At 35.1% G+C, this 20725-nt stretch overlaps 2 protein-coding genes across 2 annotated transcripts; both read left to right on the top strand.

Annotated features, from left to right (window-relative positions):
* Positions 1–5564: 5564 nt before the first annotated feature.
* On the top strand, positions 5565–10294 carry LOC144551011 (protein STRICTOSIDINE SYNTHASE-LIKE 3-like). Its single transcript, XM_078298787.1, has 4 exons — positions 5565–6217; positions 7492–7767; positions 9132–9299; positions 9519–10294. The coding sequence occupies exons 1-4, from the start codon at positions 5883–5885 to the stop codon at positions 9910–9912; spliced, it is 1173 nt and encodes a 390-aa protein (XP_078154913.1). The 5' UTR covers positions 5565–5882; the 3' UTR covers positions 9913–10294.
* Positions 10295–15908: 5614 nt separating this feature from the next.
* On the top strand, positions 15909–20473 carry LOC144551010 (protein STRICTOSIDINE SYNTHASE-LIKE 3-like). The gene is made up of 4 exons (XM_078298786.1): positions 15909–16387; positions 17673–17948; positions 19309–19476; positions 19696–20473. The coding sequence occupies exons 1-4, from the start codon at positions 16053–16055 to the stop codon at positions 20087–20089; spliced, it is 1173 nt and encodes a 390-aa protein (XP_078154912.1). The 5' UTR covers positions 15909–16052; the 3' UTR covers positions 20090–20473.
* The last annotated feature ends 252 nt before the right edge of the window (positions 20474–20725 follow it).

Below are 20725 nucleotides of genomic sequence, written 5' to 3'. Positions count from 1 at the left end.
TATTGGATCAACTCTCAATTTTTTAAAAATTGAAAAATACCCTGATTGTCCCACATAGAAGCGGTCTACCTCAAGACCTAGCCGCTCCACAGTGGGACGGTCGGTTTTTTTTTGGGGGAGGTTCGTACATTGTTGGTGATTCAGTTGGAGTACCCATGAGTAGCCTGTAGAGTGTCGGAGATTCAGGAGGAGGAGATGGATATAGATGCTGATGAGGAGGAGGGTGTTCAACTAGGCTATCAACCGCCGCACATGCAATACCGTCCACCTGATAGATTGGATCTCTTTGACCGTCGCCGACGTCGTTAGGTTTTTAATGCTATGCTTTAGTTCTAATTGACTAGATTGTAGTATTTTATGTTTGGATTGTATTGTTTTATGTTTGGATTGTTATATTTTATGTTGTGGTTTTAGTATTTTTTGTTTGTTTGTTTGTTGTTTTTAATCAAACGAAACAAAATTATAACATTATAAATTATAAACATTACACAACAAATTATAACACACCGTCAACATATTACACAACAATTTATAACAAAATAAAATTCAACAATACAAATTGTAATACAAATATAGAAGCATATCCAGATCGATTAACCGCTCTACTATGAGGTGGCTGGGACAGGGAGCAAGCCGCTCTACTGTAAGGCGGCTAGGTCTTAAGGTGGACCGCCCCTCTGTGCGGGCTATCAGGACATTTTTTAATTTTTTTGAAAATTGAGGACATATTCAGTAGTTTTTTATTTTTTGAGGATATTATAAAAAAAAAATCAGAGTTTCAATGGTATTCACTATTTTAATTTAATACCTCAACATTTAATATCTAAAAAAAAGAAGACACAAGATATAACTAATAGTTGTCATTCACTGTAGCACGGGGGGGGGGGGGGGGGGGGGGCAGCCGCCCCCCTAGATTTCGAGTTTTAGTGGTGATCTATTGGTACCGATCGACTTTGTTGCTATCTGGAATTTTTTTTACCCCATTTGGATGTTTGATTTGTAATTCGGGTTGAATTTAGTGTTAAAATCAAAATAAATTTCTTGAATTATGATTGGAAATATTAATTATAAGTTATAGGATCAAAAATTATAAGTCAGGGTATTGGAAAATATAAGTCAAAATATTATTTTTTTATCGAGTACCCAATTAGTTAATGAGTTTAAATCCGATTTGATATTTTTTTGCCTCCCTGACGACAATCCTGGGTCCACCCCTGAAAGTTTGACCAGTCTGAATTTTTTATTTATTTAAAGAAAACAACTGTGGAAATTGGCTAATGTCATCTGTTTGCTGCTGGGTCACCATCTATATGAAAAAAAATATCTTTACAAAAGATTTAATATTTGATAGTGTATTAATATTAGAAACGATTAGAAGCTTTGAATTTTTCGTAGTACTAGTATCAGATATATAAACAATTAGGCCACATCACTTCTAGTCTATCTCAAGTTCTCAATTGTTTTTTTCTTTTTTTTTTGATATTCTGGTAGAAGCTAAAAAGGGGAAGGAGTCTGTCACACAACCACCGAACCATCCCAGCAGACCAAGGCCAGTTGAGAACGATCCTCTACAGCCACCGTATTTCTCCGAGAAAGAGATCAAGACCGTTAATCACGCTCTGATCCAGTGGTCGTGGTTCATCAACCAAACTTTGGTGTCTATGAACAGTTCATGCATAGTTTGTGCATTAATTTATTTCCAGAGTATTTCTAAATTAATAGCCCAATTAAAGGGATTCTTGAATTTTTTTCGAAGTTTTGTCAAATTATCTGTGAATTATTTTTGAATTTACTAATTACTTCTGAATTATTTGCAAATTATTATTTATTATTTTTTCCTTAAAACTTCAGAATTTTAATATATTTACATGCATTTTTAAAATAAATTATTTATAAATTTTAAATTTGTCATTGTACATTCTCTCCAACTTGCTGCTGCACTAATCAAAATTCAAAAGTAAATACACTATGAGACTCTGGACACTTTCAAAAATATCAAACTAAGTTGGTCAAATTTGTTAATTTATATTTAATGTTGGATATTTAAAAAATACCAAATGGGTAAATAAATGGAGGCATTTTTATACCCAAATTTATATAAAATTAATTATACTCGTATCATATTCTTAACCGTTAAGTATATATCTTTCTTATTCATACTTTTATCTTTATCATTATATAATGAAATAAATAATGTTTCGATATATTATTTGCTTATATAATTTAATAAAAGATATAAAAGAAATAAATATATTAAACACTTTAAGTATATTATATTCGGTTTTAGTAAGGACAATGAAATATGCAAGTCTCTCCTCTTTTTTCTTTTTCTTTTTTTTTTTTGTTCCACTCATATTCTTGTTGGGAATATTGGTTCGATTCATTAATTTTTCATATTGTGTGATCGTTGGTGTATGAATAAATTGTGAATATTAATAGGACTGAATTATTAATTCGGTTTAATTGGCACCTTACAAAATAACGGAATTATTGATCCAATTTTATGTATTTATCAAAAAAAAGAACGATCAGTTTTATTTTTAATTTCTAAAATTAGAAAAAGCTGGTCAAATTGACTTGAGGCCGCCGTTTACAGTACTAATTAGTGTAGTAATATTCAGTCTATTTGGTCGAATATTCCTATTCGGTTGCAATCCGAATAGAAAATCTATAATTGATCTGAATATGTGATGTAGAACATATTACCGGTTTAGAGTATATTAACAGTAATAAAAATACTGATTTAGAGTACATTAACAGTGTTTATACTATATATTACTAGTTTAGAGTATATTAACGGTTTAAAGTATATTAACAATGATAAAAATATCAGTTTAGGGTATATTAACAGTAATAAAAATACTAGTTTATAATATATTAAAAGTGGTTTATATCATATATTACCGTATATTATTTAATTTATATACATATAAATTCTCATTTAAAATTTACATACATGAGTCATACATAAGTCAGCATAAAAATCTTCATATAGGTATTTTTCCGCTTACCGCATACAAACTGAATATTAAAACGCTGACTACCAATTGACTTCGTTGAGTTTTGCGTGGATGCACCGTTATGTCTAGTCTGGTGTTGTATGCTGATTGCTACTACCATACCTTTCAAAGAAAACAAAATTGTCTTGTCTGTGCTGTGTGCCTGTGTGCACCCAAGACCCCATCTTGTATATATTATTTTTATCTAATAAAGCTAAATTTTAAATCAAATTTATAGAAAGGTGATTAATATATATTTAGAAGAGAGTGACTAATGTGCATTCGTATGCATATGATCTGATATGCATATGGTCCAAATTTGAAATTTCAAAATCCAAAATGTCGATACGAACCGTTCATCTTGTTTTTCATATTAATATGTGCTTGGAGACCAAATTTTACATTTTTTCTAATTTTTTTTACTATTTATTAAGCCACTTTGAAAATTGTTGATCCAACAGTGGCTTAACAAAACAGTAAGATCAGTAGCCACCGTTGGATCAACAATTTTCAAAGTGACTTAATAAATAGTAAAAAAATTCAGAAAAATGTAAAATTTTGTCTCCAAGCACATATTAATATGGAGAACAAGATAAACGGTTCGTATCGACGTTTTGAATTTTGAAATTTCAAATTTGAATCGTATGCATATCGGCCAATATGCATACGAACACATTAGTCACTCTCATATTTAGAATATAAAATCCCTGTCCAATCAGCTTCTTTTCTTGATTTACTCAGGAGCGGTCCGATGAAGATCAAGTCATAATGTCTAGTCAGAGTTGTTTGATTTTTATCAAGATTTGTACAAACAAGTTTATAATTTTTTCTGATTAGATGCACATAATTTGATACAAATCAAATGACTCAGATAAGATATTAGATCGAATTTGATCTGATGTCAATCACATTGCCTCCTACTCACTTCCTTGACACAGCAAATTAAAAGGAAAAAGTAGTCTCTTTTTTCTTTTTTCTTTTTTTTTTCTACAGCCGAATTATGGTATACCGTATACCGGACCCAAGTACGGTGGGAGTTTCAATAACAATTCAGGAATGAGTGGAACAATGATATCGTGACCACTTTATAGATTGTGTCATTTTATACTTTATGGGTCAGAAACAAATGTACCATTTAAAGAAATTCCAGCATTTTAAAACTCGGCATGATTCATATGAAGATTATTTCATACGAAGGTTATTATATACATATTGTATATATTCACTTCCCATTTTCTTGTGTCGATTGAATTGACACCTACAATACTGTAATAAATAACATGTCTGAAGTTCTAATTTTCCGATTATGATAATAGTTTTTATCAATTACCATATTTGCCAAATAATATCTCTTAGAATAGTTTCTGAGTGAGTACTATGCATATTACGATTTGGTCCGTAATACGGCTTAATATTTGACTTTTCAAAATCCTAACGGTTGATCCGAACTGTTCATCTTGTTCTCCATATTAATATGTGTTTGGAGACTAAATTTTACATTTTTTGAAATTTTTTTACTATTTTTTTAGATTTATTAAAAATCACTGTTTTTGGATGGTCCAGAATTTTCAGATCAAGTGATTTTCTAAATATTTCAAAAAATAGTAAAAAAATTTCAAAAAATGTAAAATTTGGTCTCCAAACACATATTAATATGGAGAACAAGATAAACGATTCAGATCGACCATTAAGATTTTAAAAAGTCAAATATTAAACCATATTACGGACTAACCCGTGATATGCATAGTACCGTAGACTCACTCATAGTTTCTCTCAATTACCTGGTACTTTTTTATTTTTGGAATCAAGGACCGGGCCCCCTGGGCAGTTGGAAGACTTACAAGTACGTAGACGTTTGCTAAACCCCTAACGGGTTCAGCCCGTTTTGCCCGGTCCGTACCCGTTATCCGAGCTATCCGTACCCATTGCCCGGGTACAAACGGGTAGACGGGTAGACGGGTACGGGTAATAAACGGACCGGACAACCTAATTTGAAAAAAAACCCGTTATACCCGTACCCGTCTACCCGCCTACCCGTACCCGCCTACCCGTACCCATCTACCCGCATACCCGTACCCGCCTACCCGTACCCATCTACCCGCATACCCGTACCCGTTACCCGTACCCGACCCGTTTCACTTCAAAAAAATTTGAATTTTTTGAAAAAAACAGAAAAAAAAGGGAAAAAACAGAAAAAAAAAAAAAAAAACCGGGCGGACCGGACCCGTACCCGGATACCCGGATCCGTACCCGCGGTACCCGTACCCGTCAACCCGCAACGGGTACGGGTAATAAACGGACCGGATAGAGGTTTTGGAAAAATTACCCGTCTACCCGTTACGGGTTTTACCCGTACCCGACCTACCCCTTTACCCGTCCTACCCGTTACCCCTAACGGGTAACCCGGAACGGGTCACGGGTAACCCGTTAGCAAATGTCTACAAGTACGCGAGGTAGGTTAGTTAGTTACTCTAGAATGCTCCAACTATTTCACGTGGAATGCTTCTGGTAGTTGGTAGTTAGAATTGTATATTGGCGCCTCGGCCTTTGGATTTCATTTACCGAGTAACTATCATTTTTTATTTATTTTATACTATTTCACAATATTGCTGGAAAAATAAAATTTTCTCTGTTGTCCATATGAATGAATAAAAAAGTATATACATTGATCGGATCCGAATTATGAAATTCATTTTTTGACTTTTCTTAGATTATTTTAATGCCTGTGCAGTAGGATAGGATTGAATTGCAGAGGTCGCGAGCTCTGGGTAGGTCGTAGGTTGGAGGTTTAAGAGGCGCTTCCATCAATTCGCAATTACAGCAATTGAAATCCATCTCCAGGCTTCAGTCGCAGACGCAAGAGTTTGAGCGATAGAGAAACAAATGGCCGGTGCTTGTCCAATATTGCTAGGTGTTTTAGCAGTGGCTCTAGCGGTGTACTGTGGCACGGATCCATTCAAGCACAGCTCCATGGCGGATTTCCCGGGTTTCGAGGTTTTTCTGGTTGACCTGCCTCACTGGTCAGAGCTTCCCACGGCCAAGGACAGGGAGAACAAGCTACAGAAGGCGGAGATACGGTTCATGAACCAGGTCCAGGGACCAGAGAGCGTTGCATTTGACCCCCTTGGCCGTGGACCCTACACCGGCGTTGCTGATGGTCGGGTTCTCTTTTGGGATGGCTCTGCCTGGAAAGATTTTGCTTATACCTCCCCAAATAGGTGTGTGTTTCTTCTAAATTTGCATGTACTTATTTTTCTCCAGTCAACATATTCTTAATTTGTGTTCAAATAAATCTTGATGAGCTTGTTTTTGTATGTAATTGGCGGAATCAGGGAAGGTTTTAAGCTTCAGATTTTCATAATTTTGCTCTGATCGTTTTTATATCCAAAGAGGGTGTGACTGCATATGTTTTACTTTTATGGTCTCTTATGCAAAGAATCTTTTTTGCTTTGTTTTGTGTACTGTAAAAAGCGAATCAACTTTTTGCACCATCTTTACGATTTGTCGTACTTGTACGGGATTTTCTATTAGGCCTGTTAGTCTTGGATTTGCCCCACAAAAGTTTGGATTCAAATCTGCTAGCACCCTCGTATTCTTCTATCCAAGCCGTTCAAAATCAATCATATGGCTTCAATTGCATCTGATTTGTTTTAATAGATTATATTGATATAAAAGAAAAAAAGTAATTGAAGCCGTGTAATCAATTTTGAATGGCTGGGATGGAGGAATAGGAGGGTGCTCAATTTCTTAAAAAAATGAGTAGATTTGAATCCCAAAAGTTTGGGCCATTATAGTAGGAATCTGTATCCCCTGCATTAACTCAAAAAAGAATTTAATGCATCTGGACTGTCCGATCAGCTTCAAAATTAGTGCAAATTAGATCCATACTAATATTAAAGACTCCTCTATGTTTTAGATGAGAACTGAATAGATTCCGTTTACAATCGGACGACTGATATGTATTAACTCAAAAGATGCGGCCTCATAATATAGTGCAAATTAGATCCGTACTAATATTAAAGACTCCTCTTTTGAGTTAATGCAGACAATGCGGACTCATTATAGTAGCCTGTTATAATAAATTAAGCTCATGATCAGGTTATGCTGAATCAGAAATGACAGTTTAATTTAGGTATAACTATTTCTGTTAAAAATGGGAACTTCTGATAATTTGGTTGAACGTGGTTCTTAGTTTTTTTTGCATGCATTATGACACCGTACGTATTAATTACTGGCATCACATATGACACACACATTTTAAAAATTGTACAACTCCACTTTTAAACATATTTTTCTATATAGATTATATTGGATGGCGCAGATGGCAGTTTAAATATACAAAACGAGATTTAGAGTCAAGCACAAGAGCATGTAGGCCACCTTTGTATATACTGTACATATTGGCTATTGCATCAGGTGGTGTGTAATGATTCTTGTTCAAAACCTAGACCAGCATCAACCACTAACTTGATAAAATGTTTTACAACTCCAGATCAGAGCTGTGTGACCCCAAGCCCTCGGTATTTAGCTACTTGAAGCATGAGCATATATGTGGCCGGCCACTTGGTCTCCGGTTCGACAAAAGAACTGGTGACTTGTACATTGCCGATGCTTATTTTGGATTGTTAAAGGTGGGACCTGAAGGAGGTTTGGCTACTCCGTTGACCATAGAAGCCGAAGGCGTGCCACTGAATTTTACCAACGATCTGGATATTGATGAGGAGGGTAACATCTATTTCACTGACAGCAGCACCAAGTACCAGAGAAGGTTATTTTTATTTGTAAATCAGCTTTGTTTGAATTTAAAGTTTTGATTTCTTATTACATAGAATGACCTTTTCCGAGGGCAATTGTTTCCCAACAAATGCTGCATTAGCAAATATATATATATATATATATAGATATGGGTCCCGGTGATCGTTTTTATATATGGCAGCATAAATCAAATTTTGATACTGCATAATTTTCCGGGAAATTGTATTTATAGTTTATATCTGAAACTAGGGTTGAAAACGGGTCAGATATTATCCAATTCGTATACAATTCCTATCTGGAAATTGAGATTCCAATATCCGGTATTTGATTTATCAAGCAGATATGGTTTTGAATTTACAAAGTGGAAGCGGATTTTTTGAGAATGCAGATATCCGATTAGCAAGATATATACTTTGTAATTTAATACTTATTACAAAAAAGTTTTGTTGTTTACCATTATTATAAAATTACATGGTGTGCATTATTAGTTCTATTATAATGTTTGTGTTTGTTTATAGATAATAGTATCGAAAAATTTACTTTTTTAATAAATTCAATGTTTTTTATAAAATTTAATCAAGTTTTACTTTCATATCTGAACTATATTCATATCCATATCCGATTAATGTCCTATCCATATCTTTATCCGAGTGTATCCATATTCATATCCACATCTGAAATATTAAAATGTATGTGGATACAGTTTGGCCACTTCCAATCTGTATCTGAGTGTATCCATATTCCTATCTGATGCATAGGTATTGTCAATTCTCGGGTGTATATTTTTTGGGGTAGGTATGGCGAGGTTAGAGTTGCTTAGTGGAATTGCTGGATTCTAAGAGTTGAGTTTTGGCTGTATTTTTTATTGAAATTTGTCAAAGCCTTTTCCTGTAATTATCAACAGAGCTACTTCTCAAATAAAAAGAGCTCAGAATTGTAGTCTAAGGTAGTGCTTACTGTTACTTGTTCTGACAGAAAAAAATGCTCAGTTACTGTAACATGCCAGTTTCTGCTGTTTCATACTGGAGTCAAGTTTATTCAAGACAAGCCTTAACTCTTCTTCTGCATTTAAACCTAAATTAATTCCATGTTTGCCTCACCTAAATTCAAGGAAGCCTCAATTTTAACCCTGCATTGTGAAATTGAAGAGAAGCTTTGCTTAAAGGACTAAATTCCATTCTTCTGCACAGACTAAGAAAAAGAAATTAAAACAAAAAGGAGATTGGCATGACCCGCCAGTTAGTCATAATGGCTTGAGGCCTGACTCGTATGTCCCAAGATCTGAATTATAATTATTTTACAAATTTTCTCTCCAAATATGATGTTCTAATTGATGTTGAGATCTGTCGCTAACAATAGCAAATCAAATTTCTACAGGAATTTCTTGCAGCTAGTCTTCACGGCTGATCCTTCTGGACGGCTCTTGAAGTATGATCCAAAAACAAAAGAAACAACAGTTCTCCTTCGGGACCTCCAATTCCCGAATGGTGTATCCTTGAGCAAGGATGGGTCATTCTTCGTGTTTTGTGAAGGAATGCGTGGCAGGTTGGTATACCTTACACCCTTAAGCATGTTACTTTGTCTAAGACTGTAAAGTCTTTCCGATTTTGTTCTGCTATGATACGAATTAGTGAAGTAATCTATTTTCTAGTATGGGTTGGTAGTCTGTTCTAGGTACCAAATACTATACATCTGTACATCTTACTTGGGCCTGGTATGGAAAAATTCAGGACATAGCGATTCAATTGTAATTCATGAATGCAGACTGAGCAGATACTGGTTAAAGGGAGAGAAAGCCGGTACCACCGATGTCCTTGCAATCCTTCCTGGTTTCCCAGACAACGTGAGAACCAACGACAAAGGTGAATTCTGGGTGGCTATCCATTGCCGGCGTACCATCTATGCACATTTACTAAACCAGTGGACCCAACTAAGGAAGTTTCTGATGAAACTTCCAATCTCTGCCAAGTACCACTACCTGATGCAAATCGGTGGCAGGCTTCATGCTGCCATCATAAAATACAGCCCAAATGGCGAATTGCTTGAAATCTTGGAGGACGCTCAGGGGAAGGTGGTACGGGCAGTCAGTGAGGTTGAAGAGAAGGATGGGAAGCTTTGGATCGGATCTGTACTCATGCCCTTTATTGCTGTTTATTGATATAGAAAGTTTGGATCGTCTTTGGTTGTTTCTCATTCTGAGATCCATACTTTGTGAGTCGAGTAGTTAATATGCCAGGCTGTAAAAATTGAAGTGAGGATGGTATGGTTGTGGTCAACAATGCAGAGGACCCTGCAGAAGTGTAACAGTGAAATCAAACTTGACAGCATGCAGTAGAACTTTTGTTGTTGTAAGTGTTGTATAATTTATGGAGATAAGGTTTGGCGGCCTCAATCTCGCTCAGGCTAAGAGTTTTTTTTATGGAACAAAACTAGGTTTATTAGAAAATAAAAAAATAAGGGAGGTATAGAGTTGTAACTGGATCCTGTTGCTGTGTTTTAAAATGTATGATTCCTTTATTTACAAACTTCATCCTCATGTTTTGATGTCGATTGTACTGTCTATTTGTTTTAGGTTTGGCTTCTGAATTTTCGTTAGCATACTTGTCCGATCCGCGATATATTCATAAGAATGAGTTTATATCTGTATGAATCTAAACTGTTCATGTGGACAGTTCAGATTGAACATCGAACCAAATCCGGGCTGATGCTCATCAGAACACTCAGTTCCCACTATTATTAATATTTTGTTGGGTTGCAGCTTTTCACTATTCTGAAGCCCATGCTCATAAAATAGCAGTATAAATTCCTTTGGGTTTAGTTTTATTTACTGATGTTAATTGTTTATTAGATTAATAAATGTGTATCAAGGCACTTTATTCGTTTAATATTTTTCACGTGGGCGGGAAATAAGTATGTTATTTATTTATTGATAATGACACAGCCGGTCATACCAATTAAGAAAAAAAATGCCTCAATTTTGTACCAATATGCAATTGCATATGCATGAATCTGTGTTTTGCTGGTAACTGTTGAGCACGACATGATCTTACGAGCAATAAGTCGGTACAGCCTCAGAAGACATTTCTGGTGCCTTTTCTACAAATAAGAGGGGTTAAACTGAAGAAAACCACTTCTGACAACATCGGAGGTATTTTTTTAAATTAAAATTAAGTCAATTCTGAGTATCAATGAATTCTATTTGTGAAGGCATGCATTTCTAATGTTTTATTTTGTTGTGTGAATAACTAATTTCAAAATACTTGTACAGGTTTGCTCTGTTTCACTGGCACCTATCTAATTAATTCTTGTAGGTTTGAAATTGCTGCTGCCTGCTGGTAAGTTATATACCTGCTATTTGTGATTAATTAGTATCTTTATTTGGTAGTGATTCAGCTTTATTTTTTGCTTTGGAGGATATGAATTATATGAGCTATTGGTTGATCAATTATTTTTCTGTTTCCCACTATTGCAATTGTTCCCATATTCACTTTGTTGATTTTTTATTTATTTTACTTTGCTGTAGTTGAATTGTGTAAACCACAAATACTTTCTCTGAACTTGTGCTATTGTGTTCTGCATTTGATGAGGATTTTGTTATGGTGTTCTCCTTAATATCTAAAATATTAATTTGATAAAGAGAAAAGTAAATCCATAATAGCAATTAGTAAATATTGCATTTATTGATCATTAGTTTCTCTATTTGCTAAACTAAAAGAAAATAAAACACCATCCTGGCAACGATAGTGTAAGAACACTGGACTTTTATCAACAGAGATGATGGCGAACAATTTACTCAGCTGTAAAACAAAGCTTGATTAAAAGTTTAAAACACCTTTATCAGATCGGCCTAAACACATCATGGCCTAACGAAGGCCTGTTGCGAAATCTTCTTGCCAGCCCAAACAAGCACTTGATGATATATAAAGTAAAAACACCATTAATCTAGGTAAAACTATTGATAACTCTGATTGACTTAGATTAATGGTGTTAGTGCTTTGCATCAAGTCGAAACAACGCACTTAATAATTTTACCCAATCCATTGGTGCCCGGGGGAAAATGGTCAAAATTTTCATAATTTATTTTAAACTTCACTTTTAAGTTCCTCTCCGAAATTTTTATTACTATCCAATTATATTCAAGTTTTAACTTTTTTTTTAAATGCTCAAACCGCAGGATTTTCTTGCAGTTTGGAATAAAAATTCCAAACCGCAGAATTATCTTGCAGTTTTGGATTTTTTTTTTCATTATAAATACCCTGTTTCTTCTCTCAAATTCACCAGAATTTAAAGAGAGAAAGAGAGGAAGAGAAAGAGAAAGCGATTTCTGAGGCGACAAAAAAAAATCGCCTCTAAAGTTGCCTTTTTCGTCTCAGAAATTGCCTTATTTTTCTCTTTCTCTTTGAATTATGTGAGTTTGAGAGGGAGGAGAGAGAAACGAGGTATTTATAGTGAAAAAAAATCCCAAACAGCAAGATAATTCTGCGGTTTGGAATTTTTATTCCAAATCGCAAGAAAATCCTGCGGTTTGAATATTTTAAAAAAAAGAGTCGAAACCTGGATATAATAGAATATTTATATTTAATGTTGGATATTAATAAAAATATCAGAGTTCCTCTTATTTCCTTACTGATTACTGCATTGTATATCGTGTATTTGTTATGAAATACTACATTATAATATTTTTAATTGTGGTATATCTTGTACACCCATCACTTGTTACCCTCAACATATGACAGAACCTACAAAGATATGATGTACGAAGATTCAAATCTGCTCTAGGATCATTCTCTTCTACTTTCTCTCTCTCTCTCTTCAAAAGAGCAGAAATGAGATCCGCTATGCTAAAAAAGTGAGGTTCAGTGAGATCATCAGGGGTGTACAAAAATACTGTCAACCCACTCGACCCGTCTGATCCGTCCGACCGTCCGATCTGTCCGACCCATCCGACCCAATTCGTATTTTATCGGGTTGAGATGTTACTGGGTCGGGTACAGGTTGGATTTTGACAAACCCGTTACTCTGAATCAGATCATGAGTTTGCTCTTAATAATCCGTTTATACCCGGACCCGACCTCAAACCTACCCCTGACTGACTGGGCCTCACCATTTGGTAAAATCGTCAGATTCGATGAAAATTTGATTGAGTTTTTGTCACTAGTTCGGAAATAAAACGAAAGGGGATGCAAAAATGGGGAAGAAAGATCTGAACGGTGGGACCACGATATAAACCTTTAATTTCATTCCAAAGAAACGGACCATATTCTTTATAATGGGCCGGAACTTTACTATTCAAAATTAGACTGAACTTTAAAGAAAGAGGTGCGAGCAGGAGTAAAATTAATAAATGAGCCGAACTTCTATAAAACTGGCGTGGACTTGACTTCACCAACATCACTATAATCATATTATTCAGATCCTTTGTTGCATGCACTATGTGGCAATCATTAGGCATGCATTCCCATCCTTATTTTTTGCTGAGTATTTATATATTGGTGCGTTCAGAGATAGATTTTAAGAAAGCTGGGTGTTCTAGATGTCTGAAAAATATTGAAAACCAAGATTTAATGTTGCAGTATATGTCCAAGCTACAATATAATGATTAGATAAAAAATTATTTTATCATTTTTAAAAATAATAACAAACAATTAGTTCAAAAATAACAAAAATAATAACAAACAATTTGTAGGGGTGTACAACGGGTGGGTCTATGATATTTTATTAAAATTTTCAATCAAAATTATAACCCGTTTAACCCGTCTAACCCGCATAACCCGTAATAACCCGTATATAAAAAAATAGATGGGTTGGGTTGGGTTATGGGTGGGTCAAGTAAATAATTTTTTTAACCCGGTGTAATCGGATTGGATTCAAATTTTAATAAAATATCATCGACCCATCCGTTGTACACCCTTAGAGATCATTAAAGAGCAACAACCTAAGTCTTATAAATAAACACTTGGTTAATCTATATAAGCACCTGGTTCATCTATATAAGCATCTAAAGAAAAGGAGGGTGTTTCTTTTTTCAAGAATTTGAGCATATTTGAATCTTGATGTATGAGATGTAAATACAGAAGTTCTATGCTAAATACGATGCGCGTTACGTATGATTATGTGAAAACTGAATAATGTACACTCAATTTGTCCGATTTACGAGAAAAAAAATATGATGCAATAATACGATAGTCTCCTCAAAATTTGTAAAGAGCAAACAAATTGCTACCCTTTGCCAACTTAAGTCCGACAATCTATAAATTATTAAATTATCTGAAACTAAATTTTGCCTTTGTTCATTTGATATGCAAAATTTAAATTCAAAAGAATCGGAGAATCACGTTTGATGTAGTGATTAAGGCAACGATTTCCTTGTAAAGGGTAACAAAACTGGAAGACCTTAACTTCATTTTCATATATAAAAAGATCGTGTTAATTTCACCTTTTAATTTAATGTCTATGTATCAATTAAATTAACATTGTCAAAGACGCGATTATAGTTTTTTATCTTTTTATGTAAATATTTAAGTATTAATTAAAGTAACATAGTCAAAGAAGGGCACTTCGGTTTGTTTGGTTGTTATGGGACAAAATGAGATTTTATGGATGGAAATAGAAACTCGTTGTTAAATTTACGGCAACTCGTGAGTATGAGACTGAATAGAGAAATGTGTTAAAATGAATGCTTGATTTCATTGTAGAATTAGTTACAGAAAATTATATTTTTCTTTCTAAAATACTTGATATTTTGTAACTATCTTTATTAATAAAATAATTATTATAATTAAATAAAGTGGATTAAAGTTAATATAATCCTACTTATTTATTATTATTTGATAAAATACAAATAATAATTATTACATCTATTTAAATTTTAATAATTGTAACAAAAGAATTGTAATTTGTTAGATCCGGAGCAAAGTTGGTTAGTCTCAGGACAAGTTCAATTTACGTCCTGGATATACTTATATATAAATTATTAGAATCACATGTTTTTTTTTACAGTAAAATTCGTAGGTGATTTTATTAATTTAAAGAGTTACAAATCAGTCATTGTAGAAGATTAGACAAGAAATATCTTAGAAAGTACTCATCTGTAAACAAACTAAAAATGCACAGTGGTATGTGCATCTTATGGACACAATTTTGATCATCATTGCTTGATAGAAATGATAAAAGTCTAGCAATAGCTTCCTGTGTGCACATAGTTGTCTTGCTGGCAGATTTCATCGTAGAAGACATTTAATCAAAACTAGACCGAGAACTGAATCAACTTGGTCAGAACATTCACCAATCAAAAGTCTCAATAGAGGCACTGAATCAACTAAACTGTGACAGTCACCACTCAGAGGTCCCAATAAAGAGTCGTCAGTGTGGGAAGTAGAAAAGGGAGGGAGAAGAGTGTTGGTCTGTGCCATAATTTACTTGTCTGTTTGACTAAATTTGCAAAACATATATTTATTGGATTTAACAATTTTTTTGAGTTGAGATATGTACAGATTCATAAGATTTAGAAATGCAACAAGACTATTAAGGCTGTTTTCTTTGTCCTTGAGATAACTGACTGCATCACTGCTCCAATAAAGACTAAAACTTCAAAATCAATATCAACTTTTCATAAGCTTTTCAAAAAGTGATTATATGCCAAAATCAGATACTCGAGTACTAAAATACACATGTTTCATGTTTGAAGCTGAAATTCCAAAACAGTTGATGACCGGTATAACAGTTCAGGGACCATTACAAAGGTAAAAATACCGACCACGCCGGTTTAATTCATTCTGGACCAGAGTCTAACGGTCTGGGTTCCAGAGCCGAACCGTTGCAACAGGATAATTCCAGCAGTCTGCACACCTTTTTTGACCGCCGTTTGGTCATACGACTCCGATAGCTTCTAATTTCCAGGAGACCTTTCGTATTTCACGTGGAATGCACCTGGTGGTAGGTAGGTAGAATTGTATATTGGCGCCTCGGCCTTTGGATTTCATTTACCGAGTAACTATAAATTTTTATTTATTTTATACTATTTCACACTATTGCTGGAATAAAATTTTCTTCTGTTGTCCGTATGAATGAATAAAATATATATTTATCGGATCCGAATTATAAAATCCATTTTTTTTTACTTTTCTTAGATTATTTTAATGCCTGTGCTGACGTGCAGTAGGATTGAATTGCAGAGATCGCGAGCTCTGGGTAGGTTGGAGGTTTAAGAGGGGCTTCCATCAATTCGCAATTACAGCAATTGAAATCCATCTCCAGGCTTCAGTCGCAGACGCAAGAGTTTGAGCGAGAGAGAAACAAATGGCCGGTGTTTGTACAATACTGCTAGGTGCTTTAGCAGTGGCGCTAGCGGTGTACTGTGGCACGGATCCATTCAAGCACAGCTCCATGGCGGATTTCCCGGGTTTCGAGGTTTTTCTGGTTGACCTGCCTCACTGGTCAGAGCTTCCCACGGCCAAGGACAGGGAGAACAAGCTACAGAAGGCGGAGATACGGTTCATGAACCAGGTCCAGGGACCAGAGAGCGTTGTATTTGACCCCCTTGGCCGTGGACCCTACACCGGTGTTGCTGATGGTCGGGTTCTCTTTTGGGACGGCTCTGCCTGGAAAGAGTTTGCTTACACCTCCCCAAATAGGTGTGTGTTTCTTCTAAATTTGCATGTACTTATTTTTCTCCAGTTAACATATTAATCTTTATGAGCTTGTTTTTGTATGTAATTGGGCGGAATCAGGGTTTTAAGCTTTAGATTCTCATAATTTTGCTCTGATCGTTTTAATATCCAAAGAGGGTGTGACTGCATATGTTTAACTTTTATGGGCTCTTATACAAAGAATCTTTTTTGTTTTGATTTGTGCACTGTAAAAAGCGAATCAACTTTTTGCACGATCTTTACGATTTGTCGTACGTGTACGAGATTTTCTATTAGGCCTGTTAGTCTTGGATTTGCCCCACAAAAGTTTGGATTCAAATCTGCTAGAAAAGGAGCACCCTCGTATTCTTCTATCCAAGCCGTTCAAAATCAATCACATGCTTCAATTGCATCTGATTTGTTTTAATAGATTATATTGATATAAAAGAAAAAAAGTAATTGAAGCCGTATGATCAATTTTGAACGGCTCGGATGGAGGAACATGAGGGTGCTCCTTTTCTTAAAAAAATGAGTAGATTTGAATCTGAAAAGTTTGGGCTATTATAGTAGGAATCCGTATCCTCTGCATTAACTCAAAAAAGAATCTTTTGAGTTAATGCATCTGGACTGTCCGATCAGCTTCAAAATTAGTGCAAATTAGATCCCTACTAATATTAAAGACTCCTCTATGTTTTAGATGAGAACCGAATAGATTCCGTTTACAATCGGACAGCTGATATGTATTAACTCAAAAGATGCGACCTCATGATATAGTGCAAATTAGATCCGTACTAATATTAAAGACTCCTCTTTTGAGTTAATGCTGACAATGCAGACTCATTATAGTAGCCTGTTATAATAAATTAAGCTCATGATCAGGTTATGCTGAATCAGAAATGACAGTTTAATTTAGGCATAAGTATTTCTGTTAAAAATGGGAACTTCTGATAATTTGGTTGAACGTGGTTCTTAGTTTTTTTTGCATGCATTATGACACTGTACGTATTAATTACTGGCATCATACATGACACACACATTTTAAAAATTGTACAACTCCACTTTTAAACATATTTTTATATATAGATTATATTGGATGGCGCAGATGGCAGTTTAAATATACAAAACGAGATTTAGAGTCAAGCACAAGAGCATGGTGCTTTGCAAAGCACCGTAGGCCACCTTTGTATATACTGTACATATTGGCTATTGCATCAGGTGATGTGTATTGATTCTTGTTCAAAACCTAGACCAGCATCAACCACTAACTTGATAAAATGTTTTACAACTCCAGATCAGAGCTGTGTGACCCCAAGCCCTCGGTATTTAGCTACTTGAAGCATGAGCATATATGTGGCCGGCCACTTGGTCTCCGGTTCGACAAAAGAACTGGTGACTTGTACATTGCCGATGCTTATTTTGGATTGTTAAAGGTGGGACCTGAAGGAGGTTTGGCTACTCCGTTGACCATAGAAGCCGAAGGCGTGCCACTGAATTTTACCAACGATCTGGATATTGATGAGGAGGGTAACATCTATTTCACTGACAGCAGCACCAAGTACCAGAGAAGGTTATTTTTATTTGTAAATCAGCTTTGTTTGAATTTAAAGTTTTGATTTCTTATTACATAGAATGACCTTTTCCGAGGGCAATTGTTTCCCAACAAATGCTGCATTAGCAAATATATATATATATATATATATATATATATGGGTCCTGGTGATCGTTTTTATATATGGCAGCATAAATCAAATTTTGATACTGCATAATTTTCCGGGAAATTGTATTTATAGTTTATATCTGAAACTAGGGTTGAAAACGGGTCAGATATTATCCAATTCGTATACAATTCCTATCTGGAAATTGAGATTCCAATATCTGGTATTTGATTTATCAAGCAGATATGGTTTTGAATTTACAAAGTGGAAGCGGATTTTTTGAGAATGCAGATATCCGATTAGCAAGATATATACTTTGTAATTTTTACAAAAAAGTTTTGTTGTTTACCATTATTATAAAATTACATGGTGTGAATTATTAGTTCTATTATAATGTTTGTGTTTGTTTATAGATAATAGTATCGAAAAATTTACTTTTTTAATAAATTCAATGTTTTTTATAAAATTTAATCAAGTTTTACTTTCATATCTGAACTATATTCATATCCATATCCGATTAATGTCCTATCCATATCTTTATCCGAGTGTATTCATATTCATATCCACATCTGAAATATTAAAATGTATGTGGATACAGTTTGGCCACTTCCAATCTGTATCTGAGTGTATCCATATTCCTATCTGATGCATAGGTATTGTAAATTCTCAGGTGTATATTTTTTGTGGTAGGTATGGCGAGGTTAGAGTTGCTTAGTGGAATTGCTGGATTCTAAGAGTTGAGTTTTGGCTGTATTTTCGATTGAAATTTGTCAAAGCCTTTTCCTGTAATTATCAACAGAGCTACTTCTCAAATAAAAAGAGCTCAGAATTGTAGTCTAAGGTAGTGCTTACTGTTACTTGTTCTGACAGAAAAAAATGCTCAGTTACTGTAACATGCCAGTTTCTGCTGTTTCATACTGGAGTCAAGTTTATTCAAGACAAGCCTTAACTCTTCTTCTGCATTTAAACCTAAATTAATTCCATGTTTGCCTCACCTAAATTCAAGGAAGCCTCAATTTTAACCCTGCATTGTGAAATTGAAGAGAAGCTTTGCTTAAAGGACTAAATTCCATTCTTCTGCACAGACTAAGAAAAAGAAATTAAAACAAAAAGGAGATTGGCATGACCCGCCAGTTAGTCATAATGGCTTGAGGCATGACTCGTATGTCCCAAGATCTGAATTATAATTATTTTACAAGTTTTCTCTCCAAATATGATGTTCTAATTGATGTTGAGATCTGTCGCTAACAATAGCAAATCAAATTTCTACAGGAATTTCTTGCAGCTAGTCTTCACGGCTGATCCTTCTGGACGGCTCTTGAAGTATGATCCAAAAACAAAAGAAACAACAGTTCTCCTTCGGGACCTCCAATTCCCGAATGGTGTATCCTTGAGCAAGGATGGGTCATTCTTCGTGTTTTGTGAAGGAATGCGTGGCAGGTTGGTATACCTTATACCCTTAACCATGTTACTTTGTCTAAGACTGTAAAGTCTTTCCGATTTTGTTCTGCTATGATACGAATTAGTGAAGTAATCTATTTTCTAGTATGGGTTGGTAGTCTGTTCTAGGTACCAAATACTATACATCTGTACATCTTACTTGGGCCTGGTATGGAAAAATTCAGGACATAGCGATTCAATTGTAATTCATGAATGCAGACTGAGCAGATACTGGTTAAAGGGAGAGAAAGCCGGTACCACCGATGTCCTTGCAATCCTTCCTGGTTTCCCAGACAACGTGAGAACCAACGACAAAGGTGAATTCTGGGTGGCTATCCATTGCCGGCGTACCATCTATGCACATTTACTAAACCAGTGGACCCAACTAAGGAAGTTTCTGATGAAACTTCCAATCTCTGCCAAGTACCACTACCTGATGCAAATCGGTGGCAGGCTTCATGCTGCCATCATAAAATACAGCCCAAATGGCGAATTGCTTGAAATCTTGGAGGACGCTCAGGGGAAGGTGGTACGGGCAGTCAGTGAGGTTGAAGAGAAGGATGGGAAGCTTTGGATCGGATCTGTACTCATGCCCTTTATTGCTGTTTATTGATATAGAAAGTTTGGATCGTCTTTGGTTGTTTCTCATTCTGAGATCCATACTTTGTGAGTCGAGTAGTTAATATGCCAGGCTGTAAAAATTGAAGTGAGGATGGTATGGTTGTGGTCAACAATGCAGAGGACCCTGAAGAAGTGTAACAGTGAAATCAAACTTTACAGCATGCAGTAGAACTTTTGTTGTTGCAAGTGTTGTATAATTTATGGAGATAAGGTTTGGCGGCCTCAATCTCGCTCAGGCTAAGAGTTTTTTTTATGGAACAAAACTAGGTTTATTAGAAAATAAAAAAATAAGGGAGGTATAGAGTTGTAACTGGATCCTGTTGCTGTGTTTTAAAATGTATGATTCCTTTATTTACAAACTTCATCCTCATGTTTTGATGTCGATTGTACTGTCTATTTGTTTTAGGTTTGGCTTCTGAATTATCGTTAGCATACTTGTCCGATCCGCAATATATTCATAAGAATGAGTTTATATCTCTATGAATCTAAACTGTTCATGTGGACAGTTCAGATTGAACATCGAACCAAATCCGGGCTGATGCTCATCAGAACACTCAGTTCCCACTATTATTAATATTTTGTTGGGTTGCAGCTTTTCACTATTCTGAAGCCCACGCTCATAAAATAG

This window comes from Carex rostrata, chromosome 3, assembly GCF_964058835.1.
Source record: "Carex rostrata chromosome 3, lpCarRost1.2, whole genome shotgun sequence".
Classification (NCBI taxonomy): domain Eukaryota; kingdom Viridiplantae; phylum Streptophyta; class Magnoliopsida; order Poales; family Cyperaceae; genus Carex; species Carex rostrata.
Note: the sequence above shows the minus strand (reverse complement) of the source record. Positions and strands in the feature narration are given on the sequence as shown.